This window comes from Lemur catta, chromosome 11, assembly GCF_020740605.2.
Source record: "Lemur catta isolate mLemCat1 chromosome 11, mLemCat1.pri, whole genome shotgun sequence".
NCBI classification, from domain to species: Eukaryota; Metazoa; Chordata; class Mammalia; order Primates; family Lemuridae; genus Lemur; species Lemur catta.
Window position 1 is genome coordinate 44,635,952 of NC_059138.1, and position 27,111 is coordinate 44,663,062.

General features: G+C 32.5%; 1 protein-coding gene across 2 annotated transcripts in view; it reads right to left on the bottom strand.

Annotated features, from left to right (window-relative positions):
• Positions 1 to 260: 260 nt before the first annotated feature.
• Positions 261 to 27,111, bottom strand: part of CACNA2D1 (calcium voltage-gated channel auxiliary subunit alpha2delta 1) — a 469,212-nt gene continuing 442,361 nt past the window's right edge. For both annotated transcript variants that reach the window (XM_045564425.1, XM_045564424.1), the window contains exons 27-38: positions 26,998 to 27,101; positions 25,994 to 26,080; positions 24,742 to 24,809; positions 21,484 to 21,522; positions 20,019 to 20,090; positions 18,672 to 18,824; positions 18,533 to 18,585; positions 16,950 to 17,005; positions 16,410 to 16,539; positions 14,351 to 14,460; positions 13,940 to 14,022; positions 261 to 4,316 (exon numbers count right to left, since the gene is read on the bottom strand). In XM_045564425.1, the coding sequence (XP_045420381.1) occupies positions 4,200 to 4,316; positions 13,940 to 14,022; positions 14,351 to 14,460; positions 16,410 to 16,539; positions 16,950 to 17,005; positions 18,533 to 18,585; positions 18,672 to 18,824; positions 20,019 to 20,090; positions 21,484 to 21,522; positions 24,742 to 24,809; positions 25,994 to 26,080; positions 26,998 to 27,101 (1,072 nt within the window). In that variant the 3' untranslated portion in view covers positions 261 to 4,199. The remainder of the gene's footprint in view (positions 4,317 to 13,939; positions 14,023 to 14,350; positions 14,461 to 16,409; positions 16,540 to 16,949; positions 17,006 to 18,532; positions 18,586 to 18,671; positions 18,825 to 20,018; positions 20,091 to 21,483; positions 21,523 to 24,741; positions 24,810 to 25,993; positions 26,081 to 26,997; positions 27,102 to 27,111) is intronic.

Below are 27,111 nucleotides of genomic sequence, written 5' to 3' on the forward strand. Positions count from 1 at the left end.
GCCCTTCCTATACACGGGTTTCACATCCTGTGAATACTGTATTTTCGATCTGTGTATGGTTGAAAAAAAAATCTGCATATAAGTGGAATTGCACAGTTCAAACACGTTGTTCAAGGGTCAGCACTTTTATAATCCCAAATTTTATTTCCACAATCCAGAATTCTCTCTGTGGGAAGGCCCGCTTTCTTAAAATGCATTTATGACAGAGCCATCTGTCTCTTTCAAATGGATCTTAAAAAGCAGATAATCCAAACTATGTGTTGACTTTAAATGATAAACTTTTATTCTGAATATACTGTTTTTGCACAAGATTTAACACAACATTTTCTGGGATTATAAATATTTTTATAACAGTATTATACAAATTTTTACAAAATGTTTTTATCAGGCTAGTTAATTTCCACAAAAGTGTCAAGAGAACATAATAAAGGGGAGAAGAGATCTATTGTTCACAAAAGCCATTTGGCCTTTTGCATGGATGCACACTGAGCATTTCAATAAAAGTATCCCTAAAAGCATGATCCAACAAGCACACAACACGACAAAAAAGACAGCTTTACTAAGTCACATTGTAAACTCAATTGGCATCTATACATGACAGTATCCCGTTAGACTCAGGAATTTCTTTGAGATAATTATGTGAACTAGAAATAAGGTAATGAAACTATTGATAAGAGTTGTCGAATTTTTTCAACACTTGATACTTTTGTTTTATTGATTTTTCTGTTTACAGAAATGTACACTAAATATTAACAATATTAGCATTTTTGCTATGGGAAACAACACAGGTTTCAGATAATAAAATATTTTAACATTTTGGGCAAGTGAAATAGCCATTCTATTCTACACTTTAAAAAGTCACAACATCCATTTTGTTTCACTAGGTCATACTATACCATTAAACATTTTAATGTCAACTAATGTGATCAATGGAATAGCTTAAGAGTTTTAAATTAAGACAAAATTTAAGCTTTGGTGGAGACAAAGATTTAAATGAGATGTAAAATATAAGAGAGCATCAAATAAGCAAGTAACACTTGGGTTGCAAAGGTCACTTAAAAGGGATACTGCCTATTTGAACCCCGTAAGGCCAGTTTTAAAGTTAATAAAAGGAATATTATAGGAAAACTTACAAATGGCAGCAACACTGTTTTGTTTTTTCCAAGTTAAGCAATAACGCCTCAAGCATTAGAAACATGATAAAAGGTCATACTAAAATCTTATAGGCCCAGGACCTAAAAATCTCTTCAATCAAACTTGCTAACTATGTCATGTTAAAAACCTGTTACAAATATGGACCACGATTGGTGTTTGGCAGTAATGCTGGTTGTTTAAATGAAGAAAACATAAATAAACCATTAATGCAAAATTCCTTCCTGTTACTCAACACTAATGCCAGACTGATTTTGACTTTGTTTTAGTGACAAACTATATTAAGCTACATGAGCAGAGCAAAAATTAAATAGTAAAAGCAGTTTACAAGCCTTTTTATTGATTTCTTGTACTGTTCAGTCTTGGAAATCAATATTAATAACAGGTTTTAAGTCTTTGTCAACAAAACTCACAGAAAAATAGTAAATTTAATATAATAATTTATAATATAATAATATATAATAAAAGTATGCTGAAAGCATGAAGACTAGTATCAGTCATGAGAACGATTTTTAGTCAGAGACCAAGTTCTTACCCAATTTATTACCATAGTATGTGGTTGTCATAATATATAACTATTTTATGACAAAACAAAGGGTCATAGAAAGACTCGTGCATGTAAATATGTTTTGATGGCAATAGAAATCAAATAGGACCCTGCCAAGAGATGCCAAGTTTAACTGTGATTAATACAACAATAATGTAGTTGATGAAAACATATAACTGACATTAGCCATGAAAATATATTTAATAGATTTTAAACATAATTTTAAGGTAGTTTGTTGTAAGCTGGAAGCAATCCAATGTGTGTTTTAATGTGTGTCACTTATGTACAAAAACTAACAATTTTATAGTTTAATATCCCCTTCCAGACACTTTCATGATTTAAAAGTCTAGCAAAAGTTAATAAGTTTTAAATAATTAACAAATAACATGATTTAAACATTGTTACTAGAGAAGTTCCATATTTTTTTAAATCACTTTGGTGTTTTCTAAAATGTCAAATACCAGTTATGAATGACACTACAAAATCACAACAATGCATTAGAAATGGTAACTGATGTCAACTCTTAGAACAATAGCTGGCAAAGTGATTCCATTTCCCCCTCCCCCCTATTTTAAATTAAAAAAAATCTTAAATAGGGAAACATAGACAAAAGTACCTAGGGTATGTTGGCCATGGGAGGAAATTACAAATGTATGCAAAGCTAAAGACAAAACAAATTTTATCTTTTAACTATGCTAAAGAATTGATTATATCTTTGATATGTGGAGCATATTAAAGCATGCTGGATAATGTTAATAACTTTGACTTAAAAATGATATGTAATAAAATTTCCAGCATATACACATACCAATATTTGGCATGTTCAAAAAAATGTATTTTACCATAAAAAATATCTACATACTTTCAGCCTTCACTAAAATTATTCATATTCCTAGAGTTACACATTCATGGTTTTTACCGTTTCTTCAAATACTGTTTTCTCCTGAAAATAATTTTTAGAAGCGTAAATAATATTCTGCTACCATATTAATCTATAATGAAATATCTGATTTACTACACTAACCATTTTCACCAATGAGGCTGTATAAAAACAATTTTTATTATTCACAATCAAGTATTCATGTGCATACATATAGATTCAAGGTTTCCTATTTGTTCAGATGATTGTAAAACCCTCATCAAATTGCATGGAAATTTTGGTCAAATGATCATACCATTTAAAATGGAGGGACAAAGCAACAGTAGCAGGAACTTTTGGATTGTACGTGCTACTAAGGAAACGAACAAAGAGGAAACCTAGGATGAATCTTCATTGAGAACATATATGTACTTTCAAAAAATAAATGTGTCAAATCTGATTTATGTACTTAAAATATCTGTACATAGGTTTTCAGGCGAAAGCACGAATCTGTATAAAATCCATTAATTCTCATTTCACCATTTACCTAACCCCAATCATTCAACATTTACATTGCACAGTATATTCAGAGTAGTTTTAACAACATTTTTAAAGATGACTTAGGTGCATTTACACTGCAAGGTTCAGATTCTTACATAACAGTAATGTCACTCAGTTAACTTTTCAATGGACTACACTCTACAGAAAGAGAAAAACAAACCGAAAAGTTAAAATAGCAGCAGCATCATGCAAAATACCCTTGGTAACCAAAGTTCATTTATCACAAGAAAGACATTTCCCCCTCCCCCCAACAAGCTTTTCTTAGAGCATTTTAAAATATCTGGCTAGCACTACATAACTGTACTGAGAACAAAAGGAACATCACATCAAAGCATTTAAGGGCTTGCTTACATTTATGAGAAATATATCACATATTCAAATTTCACCCTCAAGCACCTTTAGTTTAATTGTTTCTTAGTTATTATTTTCAAACCATCAAGTCATCACCCCACCAAAATTTAATTGGTCATCGACTGTGTTTTATTTTTGGCAGAGAAGCCATTCTTCATAAGGCATCTTATTTATGGCAAATTTTTTGTAGAAAATTAGCCATTATTTGTATTTCAACAATTTACACCAACGTTAATTCTCACACACGCGCTCTCTATTTTTTTCAATAATAACTATTCAAAGGAGGAGTTAACTTTTATCAGAAGGATGAGTGAAGGCAAAAATAACTTTTTTTCTCCCCTAGAGATCTCCTTGATAAAACTGCAGCATGTCAAAATTCCAGGTCAAAATCAAGACATTTCTTATGATTCATAAACAATTGTATGGGGAGCCCTTATACATGTAATCGCCAACAATGCAACGACAAACTGTCAAATTTTCCAGTAGAGCACGTATAGAATTTTGCTTTGATGTTATACATAGATGATGCAGCATTCACACACGTTTAAGGATCGGACACCCTGACATGCAGCCAGTGGGTGCCTTATGAGTCAGCGCCTTGGTGTTATGCCATGGTATAGGCCCAGCTAATGTTTTGCTGATTCCACAGTTGACCCTATTTTAATGTAATTGAGGGGTCATGTTTTGGCAGGGTCTGGAGTTTAATTATGTAGATTTGGTTTGAGGAGGTCATAACGGGCAGTGTTTGCTGCCAGATACCAGCCAAAGTAGCACAAACTGGATTCCAATGATAGACCACAGGGAGGGAGTTAATCCAGAAACACCACCACAGTCGGTATAATCCTCCTGTTGGAAAGGGAAGAGAAAAATAGTTAAGACATTTTTCAGAGTCATCCATAGATTTAGTCCCTTCTGAACTTACCTTATAAAATACTTTAATTGGAGTCTAAGTAAATTACATTTCCTATATTTTATTGGTCAGTAAGTTTGGATAAAGCAATTTTTCTAGCACCATTTGACAAATGCTTTAAAGTTTAAGTTGTAGATTCCGATGATTATGAAAGAAAATACTTAAATAAGAAATGTTGTTTTGAGCAATATACCACTTTTAAAGAAAAAACTTTTATAGTATCAAAAATTCCTATATATTTATAAATGTAAGAAATAAGAAAATAATAGTATGTTTTAATCATTCCTAAGAATTATGATTTTTAGCAACTATGCTCCATAAGGAAAAGTTGGGGACTGGTAAATAAATTTAAGAAAGAAACTTCCATTTCCCATATCTTCTATATCTAATTTCTAAGGTTGAACAAACAGTACATATATGGTATGTGGACCTTCATCAAGAATTAAAGTAAAATGAAGACTAACATATTGGAACCATATACAATGAAAGGAGACTCTGAAAACATATATCGAAAATAAAGAAGTCAGCTATAAAGAGGTTTATTTAGAGAATCATGAAATATTAGCAATGAATATACTCACATGGATTCCCCACAGTCTAGTGGTGGCTCATTTGGTTTCCTACTAATACAAAATTATTCTTTCTCTTTAATTCTTAGGTCCTATTTTCCACATCCTTCCATTCCTTTTAATATAGTGAATGCCATTGTAAAACATATTCTCCTAAATTTCTGTTAAGAATCTACTAATCCAAGGTTCATCTTCCAATAATCAAAATAGGTGAAATAAATATTTTCTTTTTTTGGAATAATTTTACAAAGATTCTAAGCTCCCAAACCATAAGAACTTTGGCTCTTTTTATTCACCAGAATTTAATACAGAGCCTGTAACCTAGTAAATAAAATTCCTTTCTTGTATCTTAAGGCAGCAGAACTCTTTGTTTGTTAAAGAGAAGATTGGGGGAAAAATAAACCTATAAAGAAAAATTTTATTTTTCAGAAGCTATCTCCTAAATTTAAACAGAATCATAAAATAATCAGTTCATAGTCCTCATCCTTTTTGACCTTTTAGGAGAATTTAACAGGGCAGGGTATTCTCTCCTTGAGATATTTTCCCATTTATCTTTGGCTAACACATGCTTCTCCTTACGTGATCTTATCCAGTCCTAGGGCTTTAAATTTCATCTATTTCCTAATAACTAACACTTTTATATCTTCGGCCCTGAATTCTCCTCTGGCCTGCACATTCATTGCTTCCTACCACCTCTCCTCATTTATGTCTTATGGAGATTTCACACTTGCCCCAAAACATTCTTCTTCTGAGCATCAGTAAATGGCACTTTTAGAGTAGTGGATTAGGCCAAAGACTACAAGTCATCTGTGATCCCTCTCTTTTTCTCAAATCTAATCCATCCTCTTAACTCTAGCTTCAAACTCTATCCCTAAACCTACTACTCACTATTGCCGCTCCAAGTCACCATCACTTCTTGTCTACACTTTTGCAAAACCTGCCTCACTTGTCCCATTGCTTCTACTCTGCTCTTTTACACTCCAAAAGGAGTCATCTTAAAACTGTAAATCAAACCCTTTCACTCTCTGCTTGAAATATCTCATCATTCTCAGAACAAAATCCAAATTCTTTACCAAGGCCTACAAAGCTTTATTGGTCTGGAGCCTGTCTGTCTCCACTTCTTCATCTTCTCACATTCTCCCCCCCACCCCAACCCACTCTACTCTAGTAACACTAGCTTTCTCTGCAACGGGCCAAGGTGTTTCCTATCTTAGGGACTTTGCACTTGCTCTTCTCTTTGCTCAGATACTTTTTGCTTCAGGTAGGGTAACCAGATAAAAAACAGAGTATCCAGTTAAATTTGGTTTTCAGATTTAAAAAACTCAAGAATTAACGTATCTCAAGTATCTCACACATAGAAGAGTGGCCTGATATGTAGCAGGTGTGCAGTATTTGATACAGGAATAGCTGGAACTCAAAGTAGTACACGTTAACTGGTTAGTAACACCACAAGCATAAAATACTACCTTAAAGGTCTACTTGTCAATCAGAAGTACTCCCCAGTTCTTGTTAATTATTAATTTGGTAGTATAAAAATTAGCATACAAACAAGACCCATTTGTTAAGGATATATTTTGTCAAGAAAACTCATTACTGTAAAACACATCTTCATATTATAGAAATGTGTTATGGAAGAAAAAATATTCTGGTTCTTCATTGTTTTTCTATTTTATGGGGCTTTTTTTTTTTTTTGGTTGCATTCCCTCTGTGTGATGATATGTCTGTTTCAATTTAAGAGGTGGGAGTTCAGATAAGTTAGAGTCCCTGTAGTCTTCATGTTGATTCACACTGAAAAATCTGCCTCTTCAGTTTCCTGATCATGTTTCCCCATGCATTTTGCACCGTATAAGCACATGTAACTCACTTTCATGAAATAATTTCAAGTCATATCATGAGATACATTCTAAAAACATTCTTAATCACAAATGCACAGAAGTGAGATAAACCTCCACATATTCTCTGTCCTATAGAGACTGAAAACCCACTGACACTATGCCCAGATAAATCAATCTGAGTTTTAAAGATTATTGTAATAGAAAATAACAGATTGGTACCTTCTTTCAGTTTAGCACATTAAAATAGAAAAAGGATGCAGTGCCAATTTATATATATTTCTCTTAAAATATAAGACTAATTTTAGTAGATTCCTCATAGGGGACCTTTCTCAAAAGGCTCTATTAATAAAGATATCAAATGAGAATTCTTTATTTTCCTTCTCATTACTCATTAAAAGGAAAAATAATCTACACCATAGTTACATTCTTATGAGTTTGCCCCAAGGCTTACTTTATAAGACCATGCATACTAGTAGTTAAAACCTTTTCAATTTACTGTTGGTAAACTGGTATTACTAAACTCTTACTTTGCCTTTCTTTCTCCAGTCAGAACCAGGGACAACTAATTGCAAATAAGAGATCAATAATTTTTAATTTATTTAAATAGATTTAGAAATATCTCATCATTCTCAGAACAAAATCCAAATTCTTTACCAAGGCCCACAAAGCTTTATTGGTCTGGAGCCTGGCTGTCTCCACTTCTTCATCTTCTCACATTCTCCCCGCCACCCTACCCCACTCCTCTCCAGTAACACTAGCTTTCTCTGCAACGGGCCAAGGTGTTTCCTATCTCAGGGCCTTTGCACTTTCTCTTCTCTTTGCTCTTTTTCCAAAAGAAAGTGTTCTAGTCATTTAGCTAAGAAGTTTTTGCTCTTTCTTTTTCCCCCTGAATTACAGTCATCATTTAATTGCCTTCAAAAGGCAATATTTGGTGGTGAAGACAGCCACCAAATATTGGATAACTTAATTTAGGTAAGTCTGTACTGAAGATACCCCTAGCAGCTTAAAAGAAAATTTATATTTAAAAGTTTTTGGGCAGGTGGATACTGTACAATAGAAATAATGACCCTAAAAATAATTTGTTTTTCTACATCATACCTTAATATCCTTACCCAATAGCTCATGAGATAGGTAATATATTTGTTCAACTCTTTAAATGTTGATAGATTAATAAATATATACACACATTTATTTCTGCCTATTCATTTTTTATGAACCCATTAACATGCTATATAAATTGGTTAGCATAAAAAAACTTTCTCAATGGATGGACTATTGGCTTGCTTTATTTTCTTCTTTGATTATTTTTCATTTGTTTGTATTTCATTTATACTTCTTTATAACTTGAACCTTCACAAAGCCCTTGTAAAAAGATCTCGTTTGAACACTTGTGTTTTGAGAAAATCCTCATGGTATGGCGCTTCATAATCGTATACTTATAATCTATATCCTTTTGGACTCCAAAAGATGTAAGAATCTTTTACAGTGAGTCATTTTTAAAGGCATTAGAGAGATTACACTGCCATTCCACCTTCCCTGTGACCAGAACCTAACCCACCACAAATTGCTAGTTTTAGCCAGACTACACGGAAGCTCAGAAAGTCTATCTTGACCTTTATTGGTCCTCAAGGTTGGAAACAACTGCCAACTAATCTCTCAGTATTTATAATTTTTTTCAACTTTTAAAATCATATCAACATTCAAACTTCATTAAGTGGATTCACTGTTCTATACTGATAACTGTTTTTAAATACTGAATCCTAGTCTTAATGTAAAGTATAACATCAGATGTATCATCTTCAAGACCAATCATTATGTATTCCTCAATGTTACAGTAATATCTCAAATGTGCTCTTTTCATGTTCTAAAAATTGTTTCATTACAACATATTGATCTAATCCAGTTGAGCTCATGGTGATATTTAACTATTTTCATGATAAATTTACAGTTATGGTAAAAAAAAAATCATGAGATGCAAATTCAAAATTTTAATTTGTGGAGGGCTTGGATGAAAGAAATGTAAATTCTTTGTTGCCTATAGATTTTAAAGATAAAGGTAAAAAGGGAGCTGGCCTGTTGAAAACAGTACTTATGCATTTTTGTGTCTAATTGATAACCTAGACATCTTATCTAAAAATTCTGTGACACGTAAACTTTTGAATCAAAGTTAAAAATATAATGAATTTTTATATTAATCCTCACCTATAGAATATAACATAATTTGGTACCCTGATGTTCTAGTTTGCTCATTTTTATTATGACCACAAATAGGGACAATTATATTAATAGAAACTTCATTACACTTTTTTTATGTAAGTGGTTGATTACCTATGTACTTCTTGAAGGAATCAATGAATAAGTATTCAGTAGCAGAATAGGGTGACTGTAGTTAATTTATTGTATATTTAAAAATAAAAGTAATTGGAATGTTCAAGTGCTTGAGGTGATACCCCAATTACCCTGATTTAATCAGTACATATGTCTGTATCAAAAATCATATGTAATTCATAAATATATACAACAGTTAATATATCCATAATAAAAATACAACATTTTAAAAAGTAATGGAAGAAAACAGAAAAAAATACTTCAAATAGCTGCCTTATAGGATATCACTTTTGAAAAGGTGTATGTGGAGACAGATTATTTAAGTTTGGTCTTTAAAATAGGCTAGGTTTCCTTAAGTTGGAATCTTTTGCCATGAAAACCATTATTTTATTATCCCAGAACAAATCTGGTTATTTTCTGAGTCTCCTTCTTCAACTCCACGCCCCTTCCACCCCAGGCCCCACTCTGACACACTCACTCCATTCATAGTAATGGCCACATCTCCATCTAGTGGCTCCCTAATCAATGAATACCTAGAAACCAATGAAGAAAGAACACAACAAAAATTGCTCTAGTAACATAATCATTTCTTTCAAAAAAGAAACTGCAAAACAGTAAATGGAATACTAAACACAAATGTAGGCTCCCAAACATCTAGTTAGTAGAACTGATTGTATAATTCAGAAATTTCTCAAAAGGTTAATAACTAATGATAATTTTGGCCTAGATGATATATTATTAAATAAAATGAACTTAGATATTAGAAGCAGTTGCACTAAAATATTTCAATGAGAATATCAATATTTTGGGAGTAAAAAAGTTATTTAAACCAGATTTGTTTAAAAGAAAAATCACAATGATTGACAAGAAGTCCTTATATAATGCCTGATAAAACTGAAAATAGTTCATTAGTTTTGTGTTAGCATCTTTTGAGAATAAATTGAGTTGACCAGTTCTAATAATTATCATTAGGCCTTTTAATAAAAGTAAGGTATCACGAAGCACATATAATCTCTCCACACTGACTTAAGTTTTACACAAAATCATATGAAAAAGTATTTTTTAAATGAGTACATGAAACTAATATGTTTGGTTTAGGATTAGAAATTTGCATACCATTTGAAATCAGCTATTTACAAAACATCAGTACTGGGATTTTAATGACCTGGTTTCAGGAGATTTATTATTGTGGATTTAGGAATATGGGTTATTTTCTAAAATTTCAAGCCAAAAAAAAAAGAAAAATTAGAGAAAGTGACTGACCATCCACACCACATGAAAACTTGCAGTAAAATGAAGATAGGAGCTGACATCATGGTACAGGCACGACTCGTTGTGCATATAAGTTGATCCTATTAATAACAGGCAAAGTAGCAAGTACAGGAAAAGGAAAGAAAACACAGAAAAGAAGACATACAAGATGAGATTTCATGCAATTTGCTTGCAGTTAGCAGTTAATGTGAGCCTCCATCCAGAGCAGATTCACAGTGACCATTGTCAATAAGCATTACCAAAATACTCCACTGCTAAAGAAACACAACACGTTATTAGCACACCAAGCTACTGAGCAAGAGTTGTACTTTCACACACAACCTGATATATAATTTACAGGAACTTCAAGTGTTGGAAATTTTGGTCTTGGTCAAATCTTCTTAATGCCTTGATCAAATATATAGCCTCCCAGGATGATAATATTTTGAGTAACAGGGCTTTTATATAATTTTCAAGTTCCTCTGAGTGAATTTAACCTGCCTTTCTACTGTCAAAAGTTGGTAAAAAATAGTTGATGAGTGAAATTTCTTTGATATAAAATTCTTTGGGGAATGATTTGACGTGGGTAAATCTGAATGTGTAGTAGACAGAATAATAGCAGTCCTCATATCTGAATTTTATATGTCTTACTGGATAAATGGAATTTAGTTACAATTTATTATTATTATTATTTCAGCATATGGTGGGGGTACAGAAGTTTAGGTTATGTATATTGCCCTTGCCCCCCTACCCCCCCTGAGTCAGAGCTTCAAACGTGTCCATCTCCTAGACAGGGGCATTGCACTCATTATGTATGTATACACCCATCCCCTCCCCGCCCCCCCCCAACATCTGCCTGACACCCGATTAATGTTATTCCTGAATGTGCTCTTAGGTGATGATAAGGGAAACCAACTTGATGGTGAGTACATGTGGTGCTTATTTTTCCATTCTTGGGATACTTAGTAGAATGGGTTACAACTCTATCTAGGAGAACATAAGAGATTCTATATCACCATTATTTCTTATAGCTGAGTAATACTCCATGGTATACATATACCACATTTTATTAATCCACTCATGTGTTGTTTCCACATCTTTGCAATTGTGAATTGTGCAGCTATAAACATTCGGGTGCAGATGTCTCTTTTATAGAATGTCTTTTGTTCTTTTGGGTAGATGCCCAATAATGGGATTGCTGGATAAAATGGTAGGTCTACTTGTATCTGTTTAAGGTATCTCCATATTGCTTTCCACAGAGGTTGCACTGGTTTGCAGTCCCACCAGCAGTGTATGAGTGTTCCTGTCTCTCCGCATCCACACTAACATTTATTGTTATGGGACTTTTTGATAAAGGCCATTCTCACTGGAGTTAAGTGATATCTCATTGTGGTTTTGATTTGCATTTCCCTGATGATTAGAGATGTTGAGCCTTTTTTCATATGTTTGTTGCCCATTCTTCTGTCTTCTTTTGAAAAGTTTCTGTTCATGTCCTTTGCCCACTTTTTGATAGGATGGTTTGATTTTTTCTTGCTGATTTTCCTGAGTTCTAAATAGATTCTAGTTATCAGTCCTTTATCTGATGTGTAGCATGTGAAAATTTTTTCCCATTCTGTAGGTTGTCTGTTTGCTCTTGTGACAGTTTCTTTGGCTGTGCAGAAGCTTTTTAATTTAATCAGGTCCAATTTATTTATTTATTTTTGTTGTTGCTGTGATTGCTTTTGGGGTCTTCCTCATAAATTCTTTGCCTAGGCCAATGTCTATAAGAGTCTTTCCTACATTTTCTTCTAGAATTCTGATAGTTTCACACCTAAGGTTTAAGTCTGTTATCCACTGTGATTTGATTTTTGTGAGAGGTGAAAGCTGTGGGTCCTGTTTTAGTCTTCTACATGTGGCTATCCAGTTTTCCCAGCACCATTTATTGAATAAGGATTCTTTTCCCCAGAGTATGTTTTTGTCTGCTTTGTCAAAGATTAGATGGCTATATGAGGATGGTTTTATATCTGGATTCTTGATTCTGTTCCACTGGTCTGTGTCCCTGTTCTTGTGCCAATACCAAGCGGTTTTAATAACCACAGCCTTGTAGTATAGTTTGAAGTCTGGTAAATTAATACCTCCCATTTTGTTCTTATTGCCTAAAATTGCTTTTGCTAAAATACAAAGTGTAAAATTATTTTTTCTATATCTGTGGAAAATGATGTTGGTAATATAATAGGGATTGCACTAAATCTGTAGATCACTTTGGGTAGTATAGACATTTTAACAATGTTGATTCTTCCGATCCACGAGCATGGTATGGTTTTCCACCTGTTTACGTGCTCTGCGATTTCCTTCCTCAGTGTTTCATAGTTCTCCCTATAGAGGTCTTTTACCTCCTCTTAGTTAAATGTATTTCTAGGTACTTTATTTTCTTTGTTGCTATTGTGAAGGGTATTGAGTCTTTGATTTGGTTCTCAGTTTGACTGTTATTGGCATATATGATGAATTTGCCTATTAAAAGGAATGATCAATAGTCCTCACAGAGATAATTGGGATTTACTGGCTAATACATCTTGCATTTGTAGCCCTATTTCAAGCTACTGATTTTTATCTCTCCTTTGCTCCATTTTTAGATTATCCTTTCTGGGAGTAAAGTGGCCGTATATATGAGTAGGTAAACCTATTTTAAATGAATAAAAATGCACCTTAGTCAATAGATGTTTTGACATGTGTTTAGGATAAACAATTTATGAGATGATAATGCTTTATGTTTAGGATGCTCATTGGTGTGTACAAGCCACTTCATGCAAAGGCACAACTTGAAGAATAAGAGAATTTGGAAATATTCTATGCAAAATCCGTAAAAAAAAAAAGTGGATAGATTTTTATGTGGCCTTCATTTTTAATAAATTTAAAATAATTTTAAAAGCACAAAGCTTATTACATATCCAGTAAGTCAGAATATTGTTTATTAGGGAAAAACAGCTGAAGTATAGAAAAAGTAGTCGTCATATTTCAATAACATACATTAAATATGCTTTTTAATAGTTTATCAAATTAACCCTGTATAATTGACCTAGTGTAATTTCAAACAATAGAAAAAGAAATATAATTAAAGAGTGTAATACAAATCTAATATGTGATAGAATCAGAAACTAGATCTATAAAATAATAGGACAATAGCTGCATAATAGGTTTTTAAATACACAAGCTTAAACTAATGAAAATGTAATAAAAATAACTTATGTATCCTTAGGCTTAAAATATAATGAAGGGAGGCAATACATATACCACAAGTAACATTTACTATGAGTTATTTATTTATTAGATAATTTTTTAAATCATCAGATTTGTGACCTTGTATTATTAGTAAATTCATTGGAATTGTGTTTGAAAGTACAATTTCTGTGGGAAGGACAGATAAAAGAAGCAACTGTTAAGTTTATGCTAACCATGGAAACCACTGAAATGAAAAAAAAATCTATCTAATGAGAAAAAACTATGGTTAAGACATTATGTTTGGGTTAAAATTGCAAATTCTTGTGGACCGTGATGATTAATTTATAGTATTTTAATCCAGTAAAAGTGTGGTCTTACCAAGACATTGTTATCAAAGCAGACATCAGGCCCTTTTCGATATCTGGGTTGCTTAACCATATCACAAGGATCTGGACCGTCAGCTAAAGAGACTTGTTAAGGAATATGAAGTTATTTCTTTTTTTTTCACATGATAAAAAAAATACAACACAATACAATGTATTTATTTCCCAAAGCAAGTAAGAGACACCTTTACCATTATTCCTGCCCAACACAATCAATTTAAGTACTTAGGGATTTAAGGAACTAAATTGTGAATTCTCCTGTTCTTGGTGCATGTGTAGAATAATCAGTCTTGACATTCAAACCAAATTTTGTGTGAGAGATCCATAGCATTCTGAGAATAGTCAATGTACCAAGGTTCAAAATGCATCACTTTAAGATGAAAACATCTCTGATGTCAAAGGATACAAGTCTGCTCCGCTTGTATGAGCAGTCGTGTGTCACAGGGACATGTCCCTTTGCTTTCAACTATTATGAATATTAAGTTGGTGTTCATAAGCTTTTCTACATGAAAGATTCTGCATAATAAATATTATAATAGCACAGAAAATGAAGAATATCTCTCGGAAAAAGAATGACAATCTTTCAAGGATTCTTACATATTAAAATAAAAGATATCATATGACATATTGAAACACAAACCATCACAATAGTACAACAGAACAAGTATGATTTTAGAAAAAAAAGATTACATTTTTATTAGCATCAACATATTACCTTATCTCAAATGAGTACTAAGAAATGGCAATGGGAGATGTTTTCACTGTGACCTTTTTAAAGTGTTTTAGTCCTCACTGCAAAATAAGCACTATTTAGTTGTTAAAACTCATAGGAAAAGAGTTTCACTTTATACATTTAAAGAACTGTGATAATTGTGACTGCAAATACGCCAAAGTTGCCTTATTTTACCAATAAAAAAACAAGGAGTACAAAAATGGCCCTGCATCTTGCCCTAGCTAAGGGCAAAGTCCAGATCTTTCCATAAAGATGGAAATGCTTTCTGCTCTGTCCAATATGGTAAATAAACACTAGCCATAGAAGGCTACTGAGCACTTGAAATGTGACAAGTGAATGGGGCACAAAATTTTAATTTATTTGAATTTTAAATAGCTGCCAACTACCTCACTGGACAGTACAGACATAGACAGAATTAAGGGTTCTAAAGTCCAGTCTCTATTTTGTCCACAACTTAAGCTGCTTCTACCTTCTTTAGTAAACAACATAAAAATGTAAATATATCACTAAAAAAGTAATTTCTTTATGATTATATATTTTGCAAAGTGGGATTTTATTTCTTTTTTCCTATTTCCTTTTCTTTTGCTTTATGTAAATCAAAGGAAACTGTCATTCAATTTAACGTCTTGATTATTGTGACCATCACTTTAAAATTAACTTAGTTCTTTAAGCACATGTTGGTAGTAATTGGATACCAATTAATAAAAGGCTGAAGCACTGTGAAACTCTTTCCGATGTATCCACTAAACATTTCCTGAAGTCAATAGCCTGATATGCTCGTTTCTAAACAAGATGGTCTGCTTTTCTCTGAGTTCATGCTTGATGCCTCCCCATTTCGCCTCCTCTTCATACACTCTACCTCCTCCATGGACCAGAGGTTCTGTGGACCACAGGTTTGGTAAAGCAAGTCATAAAACAGACTGTGTCTTTTAAAAGCTAATGATATTCAGTTAAACCCTTCTTGAAAAAAATTTTTAAACTCTTAGACTACTTTTCTGAATCCCCTAGTTATCACTATTCTCCCATTTTTACAATCTCAGATTAACCCACCTTCTCATCTTTCCTCCCCTGTATGTTAATATTTCTTCTAGAATAACCTGCCCTCTATGTCTAAAAACAAAGTGTCCCAATGCTGTGACTTGCTGCTCTGTTCTCAGGGACCCTGTGGCGTGGATCATCACTTTCCTCTCAACACTTCAAAAATCTTCTATCCCATTTCGACCAAATATTCTCCACCTCTTCCCAAAATTTTTAAAGATATGTTTTATGGATACTGACTAATATTAAACATGACCTTGGAAAATGGTATTTTTTCACAGTTCCTTCAGTTTCAAATCAAAGATAACATTTCTAGAAGTAAAAACAACCCCCAGAATACCTTTTTGTAAACTTATTTAGTTACCACATGTAAAAAGAAATCATATTTGGCTTATAATGACTTAAATAATCTTAATTATATTAGAATACAATCATATTAAAATATCAAATTTCTCTGTATTCTGCCTAAAAGGGAAAGTAATTATCTTAATCATGTAATTATTATTATAATAGAAGAAATTACAACTCATCAAAGTTAGCATTTTAAAAGCCTACAGAGAAACTGAAGACCTCTGACATTTTCAACTTAAAACAGTAACTTCTATCTGACTCCAACAACAATCTCCATAATTTTAAAAGTGAATACAATTTCTTAGTGAAATAGGACTACTGAAGAAATCTAGAAACAAATTACCTGGAACAGTTTCCACAGTCTAATACACCATTGAATGATTTACTATCATTATCGAAGAAATACTGGGTTTGTTCAGTAATGCAGCTCTGCTTTGACAGGGAGGCTGTAAAGTCGTCATCCTCCATCTCAACTGTGGGGAGTCAAAGCAAGGATCACCATGGTGAGCAGTCACTATAATCAGTGCCCTGGAGTCTTGTTTTCTCATGGAGCAAAATAAATGTGTAAGGCCAAACACCTTGCTTGGCTTATTTATTGCTGTCTAATGTCATGACAGCCTCTGATAGGTGCCTGATAAATATCAATGGAATAAGTTAATTCATATATATAACAGTTATGAAATAGAGGCCAATGTCACATAGTAAAGTTTCTAGGACAATAGGAAAGGTTTGACAAAAAAATTTCAACCTATAAAAGTGTGAGGTGGATGATCTCTCTGTCCTCTCTCTCTCTCATACATTTTCTCTTTGAGTTTGTTGAACTCAGCATATCCAAAAAGAAAATTTTAATTGTTATTATGACAATATCTGAACATTTACATACCTGCTTCAAGGAGTCTTGGAAAGGTCAAACTCAAGAGAAACTGCTGTAGAATAGACCTGAGTTTAAGAAATAAATAATAAAAATCTAGAAAAAAATCCCAAGTATTTTTGCATGTATACATACACACAAATTCATCATTTTGTGAAAAATGGATAGTTTGGTCATGGAAAGCTTAGGAGCATTTTTATATAAGTATTTTTTAAATTATTTAAAACAGCATAACCTCTTTCATGTATAAGATCATGTTCAGGACCAAGAGAGGGACAGATATGCAATGTTATTGTGCAGAAGTGTTATGTCTATGAGAGAGATGTCAATATTTCAGTGCATAGGTTTTTACATTAACGACTTTCTCTTTATTTCAGTTTTTAAAACTTTGTTTTTTGGGTTATTTTTTCACTACAAACAAACATGACTCTGTGCCACAGGATTGGATTTGTGAACTACTTTGTGATGTAGAATAAATTCATAAATATGCAATGTGACATTCATGAAATAAAATATACAAAATATATATAGAGAGATGGCACATTTCAGTTTTATAGTAAATGACAATGAAGCCAAATAATACAGAATGATCTAGGCTGAAAAAAAAATTGGGGGGGGGTATTTTGGCCAGAAATTAAGATAAAGACAAACAAGTATTTCAGGATCACTATGAGATTTAGAAAACCTACTGAAATTAAAGTAAAAATATCATCATCACACAAGAGAATACAATTTTTCAGGAAAAATAGAATTTTTAAAATCTAAAAATAAATTTTAAAAATCTCCAAATCCTCTTTGCTACTTTACTTTAATAAAATGATATAATCACTTAATTTTAGCTGGGAAACCTCAATATCAAATGAATATTATACATTAATCTATAAGAAATAGGGCTAGAACAATACCATATGATGATGATACAAAAAAAAAAGATACATAGGAATGAAAGAAGGAAGGGAGTGAGATAATGGATTTCAGACATAATAGCTGGTTTAGTTACCTGACGGACCAGAACTAAACAATGAGAAATTTGATCTTCCAGACTTTCCACAGTACCTCAATAAGCCATTTAAATGTCTTATTTTCATAAGGGGTAGGGCATAGGGTAGGGATGAGAAAGGTAGGGAGGATGTTATCAGTGCAAGAATTTGCTTTTAAAACTATGCCAATCCTTGCATTAATTGCAAAGAGGTAGAAAGTTAAGTCACCATGCCATGAATTTGATCAATGTAGACATCTGATTCGGATATTAAAGACAATAAATGGTAACTTTTTACCATTACACCTAAAATGAGAAAGTAAGAATATAAAGAAAAATATACAAATAAAGAGTTAACAGATCCATAGAAAAAAGGAGGTTCTAAAGAGGCTACAGTTTGCATGAGCATAACATTGTTTTCATATGAAAAATGGAGTAATTCTAAGGTGCTCAGTTAAGAAAACCTGTAAATTTTATCAATATTGCTATAGCAAATGAAAAAAAGTAATTCTCCTAACAATAATTTACATGTTCCCAAATCTATATTTTCATTGAATGCTTTACTATTTCATAGCACCTTTCTTTCATTACCAATAAAATTAACATTTTCACTTACCAGGCAGCAGCAGTGGCCCACCAGCCAATTTGTAATATGTCTGCAATTGATGGCTATAAAATATGATAAGTCATTACGTTAGTCTACACTTCTGTATCCCTTTGGGAGGAATTCATTCGACTGTGGGTATTTTACTGACCACATATGCTGAGCGATGCCCTGCTCCTTGTTTTGGTGCTGCACCAGGTTCACACACAGACTGATAATCATAAGATTTATTAAAAGCATAAACTGATATATTGACCAGATGTCTCATCAAGCTTGGATCAATCTCTCCAAAAAATCTTCCAATCTGGTAAAAAAAATAATAATAATACAATAATGTTTCAAATTTAAGCCCAAAATGAACACCTGAATCATCAGTACAGTGAAAAGAATTAATATGAATAAACTATGAACTAAACTCAGGAGCTTAAAAGCAAATGAGAGACCTGTATACGGCACGGTGGTAAAACTAAAATGAGTGTAGGTGTTATTATTCAATGGTTCTGTGTGATATTTTATTTGGGGAAGGAATGGACATAGACTACTAAGGATAAAGGTCACAATCAAATGCCTCCTGGGTGAGTAGAACAGAGTAGGAGGGTGGAGAATGAGGAGATGTGTTTCAAAGAACACAAAGCTGCAATGATGTAGGATATACAACTTTAGAGATCTAAAGTACAACAGAGGGCTGTGGTTAAAAATATTGTACGCCGGAAATTTACTGAGAGTAGAGTTTAGGTGGTCTTATACCACACAAAAAAAGGTTACTGTGAGATGATGACTATGTTAATTGGCTTGACTATAGCAATCCCTTAAATAGGTATATCAAAATCTCTTGTATACCTTAAATATATGCAATACAAAACAAATGCCTCCTGAGGAAGTGAAAAGTAGCATAAATGATAGTGGGTTGGACTAGAAAAGGAAAGAAACTTGGGACTGTGAACTAGAGCAAGTCCCATCTAAAGGAGCAATCACTAGATAATCAGCTCCAGCCCATAAACAGCATCATACAGAAAGATAGTTTGCTTTTTTTAAAAAGAGAAGCCAGAAATGCAGATTCAGAAATGAAATTAGTTGGTATCTTATGCAAATTTGTTTAAAAATTTGGGTGAACCAAATAGCCTCTGAGCTGCCAATTTGGAACTAGAAACCATAGCAATCAACCAACCATATATTAAATTAAATTAGACATTATCAACTGGCAAATATTTAGGTGAAAATTTTCTAAATTTATGAAAGATTAAAAATAAATTTATATTGTACTGCAATCCTTAACTATATGTTTTCATCGTAACTGTGTTAGTACCAAAAGGTAAAATCAACTAACAAACATAAATAACTAGATTTAGCATGCATTTCTTAATGGCTTATATTAAGCATTTTAAAATTTACTTTATGACAGAACAACTCATCAATTTCTATAATGTTGGGGCTTTGTAATGTTGATCAGGGAAACACACTTTGGAAAGCCTACTTCTCTACTTCTTCAGGTACATACCTGATTAGTATAATCATCATGATTTGCCATCAAAAGAAACCCACCATCATCTAGAATCACACAATCCATTACCTATCAAAATAAAATGAATAGTTAACACATTTTCAGGAAGGTTAGGAGGTTTCATTATCATTACTCCATTACATGTAGATGATTAGAACAAAAATAGAAAAAATTAAATGCCTATATCTTCTCTTAAACATATATCATTAGGAAATTCTGATGAAAGAGGCATGCACACATTTATATCAAACTGCCAGGCTTGATAATATACCACCAACCATCCAATTAGGACTGTCAATTCAGCCTGAATAAATCTTAAGAACAAATTACAAATATTCTTATTACCACTTCGAGGTCATCTAAGTGATCCAGGAAATTGGATAGACCAAGACATCTAATAATAATTAATTTAATAACTATTTCAGTTACTAGGATACACAGACTAAAAAAAAAAGGAACATAACTATTTTATATTTTTATATTAAAATGTTTGGTTTGGATAGCAATATTTAAAAGCAAAATATAAAACAAAAAACATCCATGGCTGAGGAAAAATTTTTCATTCAACCTGAAATATAGGATAAATTCCCACCCAGTTTAAGTAATGTTTTAATATATAAAAATCAATTTAATAATTTTTATTGAATAAAATCCCAAATAAAAACATTGTTTTCAAAGTTACAGACATAATGCATTGCATTTTCCTAATGTGGAGGCAGCTTGCTAAAATCTTTGTTCCACAAATAGTACATGTAGTACATGTAAAATGGATAAGCCAGAAAAATAATTAAAATTACTGGCTTACAATTTCACAGGGGTAGGAGTAATAGAGATGATATGAACCCCCTGCTTCCCTTGAAAATATACAGACATACATAAGAGGACTGGAAGAAAATAGTGCATTTCATAATTATTATTTATCTACTGTTATTCTTAGACATCTTCAACTTTTGAACAAAGAAAGTTCACATTTCCTTTTTTAATTTCTCAGAGTAGAAGTAATACAAGATAATCTAAAACTCAATCTATATAAGTAGAATTTTATAATAATTTATATAACTTCAGGGTTTAGTTCAACAAAATTTCCTATCACCATAAGTACATTGGAGAAAGAGCAAAAAGTGAGGGAAGACTGCAGTGATAAACCAGTAAGATTGCTTTGGTTAGAAACTTCCCATCCAGAAAAGGAGCTAAAGATAAATATGCACAAAAGAATGCATAGCAATTGGGACTGAAAAGAATACCATCCATATTTACATGGATCTTTTTAACTTCCCATGAATATTTTTTAAAATAGAAGCATTTGAAGTTAGGAATTAAAAGCATATAAATTCAGTTCCCATTTCCACAGATTTTTTTTTAGCATTTAATTAAAAATTACTGCATCTTTTTGATCATTAAGGTCTTAACATGAGTAGGAAAAGAAAATATTGTAAGTAAAAGACATTTAGAGTTTTCTTACATCACTGTTTCTTTTGCAGTCACAAACTGGACCAGCGCACTGAAACACAGAAATGCAATTATCACCTCACATTTTTTAAAAGTTGGATTTTAATTATATTATTACCATGTTATAATTTGAAATTTGTCTTTTTTTTCCTGGCTAATCTAGCAAGCAGTCTGTCGATTTTGTATAACTTCAATCAGGAATTAAAAAGGAGATATTACAACTGATACTACAGAAATGTAAAATGTCATTCATGAATACTATGAAAATCTCTACTCACATAAACTAGAAAACATAGAGGAAATGGACAAATTCCTGGAAACACACAACTTCCCAAGACTCAATCAGGAAGAAATAGAATTCCTGAATAAACCAACAGTGAACAATGAAATAGAAGTAGTAATAAAAAAATCTTCCAACAGGTAAAAGCCCCAGACAGATGAATTCACAGCCGAATTCTACCATACCTACAAAGAAGAGCTGGTATGTATACTACAGAAACTATTCCATAACATCGAGAAGAAGGGAATTCTCCCAACTCATTCTATTAAGCCAGTATCACCTTGATACCAAAACCAGGAAAGAACACAACAAAAAAAGAAAACTACAGACCAGTATTCCTTATTAATATAGATGCAAAAATCCCTAGTGAAATACTAGCAAATCAAATTCAACAGCACATTAAAAAAAAAAAAAATCCTTCATGACCAAGTGGGCTTCATCCCAGGGATGCAAGGATGGTTCAACATAAGCAAATCAATAAATGTGATTCACTACATAAACAGAAGCAAAAATAAAGACCATGCACTCTCAATAGATGCAGAAAAAGCATTTAACAAAATTCAGCACCCTTTCATGATAAAAACCTACAACAAACTAGGCATAGAAGGAACATTTCTCAAAATTATAAAAGCCATATATGACAAACATGCAGCCAACATCATGCTGAATGGGGAAAAGTTGGAAACATTTCCCCTACGAACTGGGACAAGACAAGTGTGCCCATTGTCACATCTTCTATTCAACATAGTGCTGGAAGTCCTAGCCAGAGCAATCAATCAAGAGAAAGAAAAGGTATCCAAATCAGGAGAGAGGATATCAAACTATCACTCTTCACTGATGACATAATCTTGTACCTAGAAAACCCTAAAGACTCCACCATGAGACTCCTGGAATTTATAAATTTATAAATAAATCCAGCAAAATCTTAGGATACAAAAATCAATGTATATAAATCACTAGCATTTCTATGTACCAGTAACCGTCAAGCTGAGAGTCAAAGACTGAATACTATGCACAGTAGCTAAGTATAGGAATATACTTAACCAAAGAGGTGAAAGATCTCTATAAAGAGAACTATGAATCACTGAGGAAAGAAATTGCAGAGGAAGTAAACAAGTGGAAAAACATATCATGCCCATGAGTGACTTACAGATTCAATGTATTGCTCATCAAAATACCAACATATTTCATAGACCTAGAAAAAATAATTCTATGTTTTCTTTGGAACCAGAAAAGAGCCCAAGCAGTCAACACAATCTCAAGCAAAAAGAACAAATCTGGAAGCATCACATTACCAGACTTCAAACTATACTATAAGGCTGTAGTAAACCAAATAGCATATATTGGTACCAAAATAGAGACATGGACCAATTGAACAACAACAGCAAAAAAACAGAACCCACCTATAAAACCATACACATTCAGCCAACTGATCTTTGACAAAGCAGACAACAATGTAAACTGGGAAAAAGAAGCCCTAATCAATAAATGGTGCTGGGAGAATTGGATAGCCCCATGCAGAAGGATGAAATAGTACCACTATCTCTCACCACTCACAAAAATTAATTCAAGATGGATAAAAGAATTAAATGTAAGGTATGAAACCGTAAGAATTCTAGAAGAAAATACAGAAAAACTCTACTAGATATCAGCCTATGCAAAGAATTTATGAATCAGTCCCCAATGGCAATCCCAGCAGCAACAAAAATAACTAAATGGGATTTGATTAAACTAAAATGCTTCTGCATAGCTAAGGAAACAATCAACAGAGCAAATAGATAACCTACAGAATGGGAGAAGATATTTGCAAGTTGTATATTCAATAAAGGGTGAATGATCCGAATCTACAAAGAACTAAAGCAAATCAGCAAGGAAAAAAAACAATTCCATTAAAAAGTGGGCAAAGACATGAAGAAGAAGATAGAAAAATGGCTAATGAACATATGAAAAATGCTTAACGTCACTAATCATCAGGGAAATGCATATTGAGATATCACCTTACCCCTGTTAGAATGGCTTATATTAAAAAGTCCAAAAACAACAGATGCTGGTGTGGATGCAGAGAGAAAGGAATGCTTATACACTGCTAGTGGGACTGCAAATTAGTACAACCTCTATGGAAACAGTATAGAGATTCCTCAATGAACTAAAAGTAGACCTAGCATTTGATCCAGCAATCCCACTACTGGGTATTAATATTTACCCAAAGGAAAAGAAGTCATTTTATCAAAAAGACACCTGCACTTGAATATTTATTCCAGCGCAATTCATAATCGCAAAGATGTGGAATCAACCCAAGCGCCCATCAATGCATGAGTGAATTAAGAAAATGTGGTATACGTATACCACATAGTACTACTTATTCATAAAAAAGGATGAATTAATGCCTTTTGCAACAATTGGGATGGAACTACATACCAATCTCTTAAGTATATCAAGAATGGAAAAACAAACACCACATATACTTATTTAATTGGAACTAATGAATGAGAACACATGTGCACAGAGGGAAGTAAAACTCAGTGGAAATCAAGTAGTGGGGAGGTGGGGAGGGACAAAAACCTACCTAATGGGTACAATGAACACTGGATGACGGGCACACTTAAAGTCACGACTCAAGCATTTCAAAAGTGATCCATGTAACCAAAAACATTTGTACCCTCTTTGATATTTTGAAATAAACATTTTGAATAACTTATCTAGCATAAAATAAAATTAAATAGTTTAGCCCATTAAAAAAGATAAGTTTTAAGTTAAAATTAGAAAATATCAATACATAGATATCCAAATTAACATTTCATGTTATAACCTTGAAATATTTTTTTATTACTTATTACTTCAAAAAAAAACTTTGAAAAGAAATAGGAATTCATAATTTCACATGTAGTGGCACTGAGAATTTATTTTGCCACTACATAAGAACCTTACTTTTGCTGATTGAATTTTCAGAATGTTAAGTGTAGCATAAGAAGTTTTTAGAAATTATCTTACCGGATCCCTGATTGAGGTTTTGGTGAAATTCTCTATCCAGGAATTTATATCAATTTTAATTCCAACAACTGAAAAAACAATATGAATTAATTTAAAGTCATAACTAGCTATAAGACAATCTTTGCCACATGACAGTTTAGGTACTTTATTCAATAGCAAATGTTGCAATGAATATAATGTTTAAGATATTTTTGTGGTTCTCACTAAGAAGTAAAGCTAATAGCTCTTAAACTATTACATAAATTGTAACATATATTCATAAAATATTGTATTCATTAGCCTCAACCTGGTCACTTAACTAATACCTTAAGCTAAAATAAAATAGTAGTGTCCCGGATAGCCTAATAAACATGAGGTCATTCAAATGGTATATTTTAAGAGGGCTTCCCTAACTTCACCGGTGCATGCAGTATGTACAGAAGAAATACGTTTTGAAAGAGTGAATAGATGTGTGGGTGAATGAATGAGCAATTGAATGAAGGAACAGGTGAATGAGTTAGTGAGTGGGAGAGAATCCACGTAGCAAAACCACAGATGGGGTAAAACTGCCCTCAGGAGCACAAAGGCGATCGTTCTACTTTTTCTATCTGGCCTCTCTAATATATGCTATTTTAAAACTGCATTCAATGTTGAATCATACGATAAAATAAGCCAGCAGTTTTTACTTTAATGTATTTACCCTCTCCAGCTTACTTTCATTATGTTTTTTTCATTTACTTTCTTGATTAATTTTACCAAAAAGGTTGTTTTTATACATTTTATAGAAACATTTGAATAGACTCCTACCTAATTCTTTTTAACAGACATATAGTAGTCTACAGTGTAGATATGCCATAATTTTTCTTTTCCCCCAGTGATGGGAACTTAACTTTTGATGTCTAAGTTACTATAAGTATGTATATCCTTGGCCATATAACTTTGTATGCATTTGAAAGTAGTAGGAGACACTTCCAGAGTGAGATTGCTAGATTTACCCAACATTTAAAATTTTGATATATCCCACTAAATTGATTCCATAAATTTGTGTCATGTATAAACCTACCCACTTTTTTCAAAATTCCTCAACTCTGCATAGTATCAATTTGGTTCCCCAATTCCATAGATAACTAATTTTATTTTATTTTCATGTCTTTGACTTTATTTTGTTAGAGGCTTTCTGATGACCTTCCTGATAAACACTGTCAGTTTATAATACAAATGTCAGGTCACATTTAATTTTTGTTGTGTTTATGTGTATAATATGTATGCTTACCTGCAGGTTTAAGAAGTTTCCCTTGGATATATATTTCTACAGCTTTGCTTACCATAATGCCTGATTCATAGCCAGCAGATCCACTTTCTAAAAAAAAAAAAAATAGAAAAAAACCTATCTAGATAAATCAAATAATAATATTGAATTTCTTCTAATAGATACAAATGGATGGTGTTTTGCTTAAAAATTCTAACATTTATAAACTGTAAAGAGGTATGGTCTCTCCTGCCTCTCTTCTTTATATATATAAAAATATGTATATAGCAGGCTAATTGGAATATCCATGAATTTGTTTGTATTAATTGACTTGGGAACATTAATTAGTTTGTTGCATCTACTTCATGATATAATGAATACATGCCAAATCTCTACTTCTTAACATTTGTTAAAATATTGGGGAAGCTGCTGAAGTGAAGTAGAAAGACTGATCTTGAATGTATAAAATTGGTTTTGCCTTTTATAAGATATAAATGTCCCTGAACAAAACTCTGAAATTCTCTGAACTTCAGTTTCCTGATTTGTGAAAATGGGGGTAAATAATACCTATGCTCAAAGATGTTGAAGGATTAAATTAGAAAGTTTTTGGGAAATCACCAGATAAAATATTTTAAAAGATGAACTATTAATTTTTATAAATATCATTATGTAATTAATACTGATAAAATATAATTAATCCATGAACTGCATTTTATTTAATTCACTAAACAGTCTTCAATATATTTTCAGTTGTAGTATGAGGGATTATCCACATGTGGTTTCTATTTATTGTGCATGCCTGCTAGACATGCTATCTTTAAATTATTGGATGTCTTCTTGCTGTGTATGCATTTTACCTGTCCAACTAAATGGATGTTCCTTTTCTATTTTTCTAATGCCTTGCATATATGCTTAATAACTATACTGAGCACTTAACATAAAATATAGTGATTTGGGGAAGCAGATAATAGCCATAATTTATTTTAAAAAAGGAATTGAGAAAATCTGAATTCCAAAGCAATACTTACTGTTAAAGTAGGGAGCAGTGAAAACATAGTTATCATTATCTAAGCTCCTTTTATAGAAGCTGTCCTCATACGTCTCTGGGTTTTCTTGCCAATTTTCTCCAGCCCTAAGAAGGA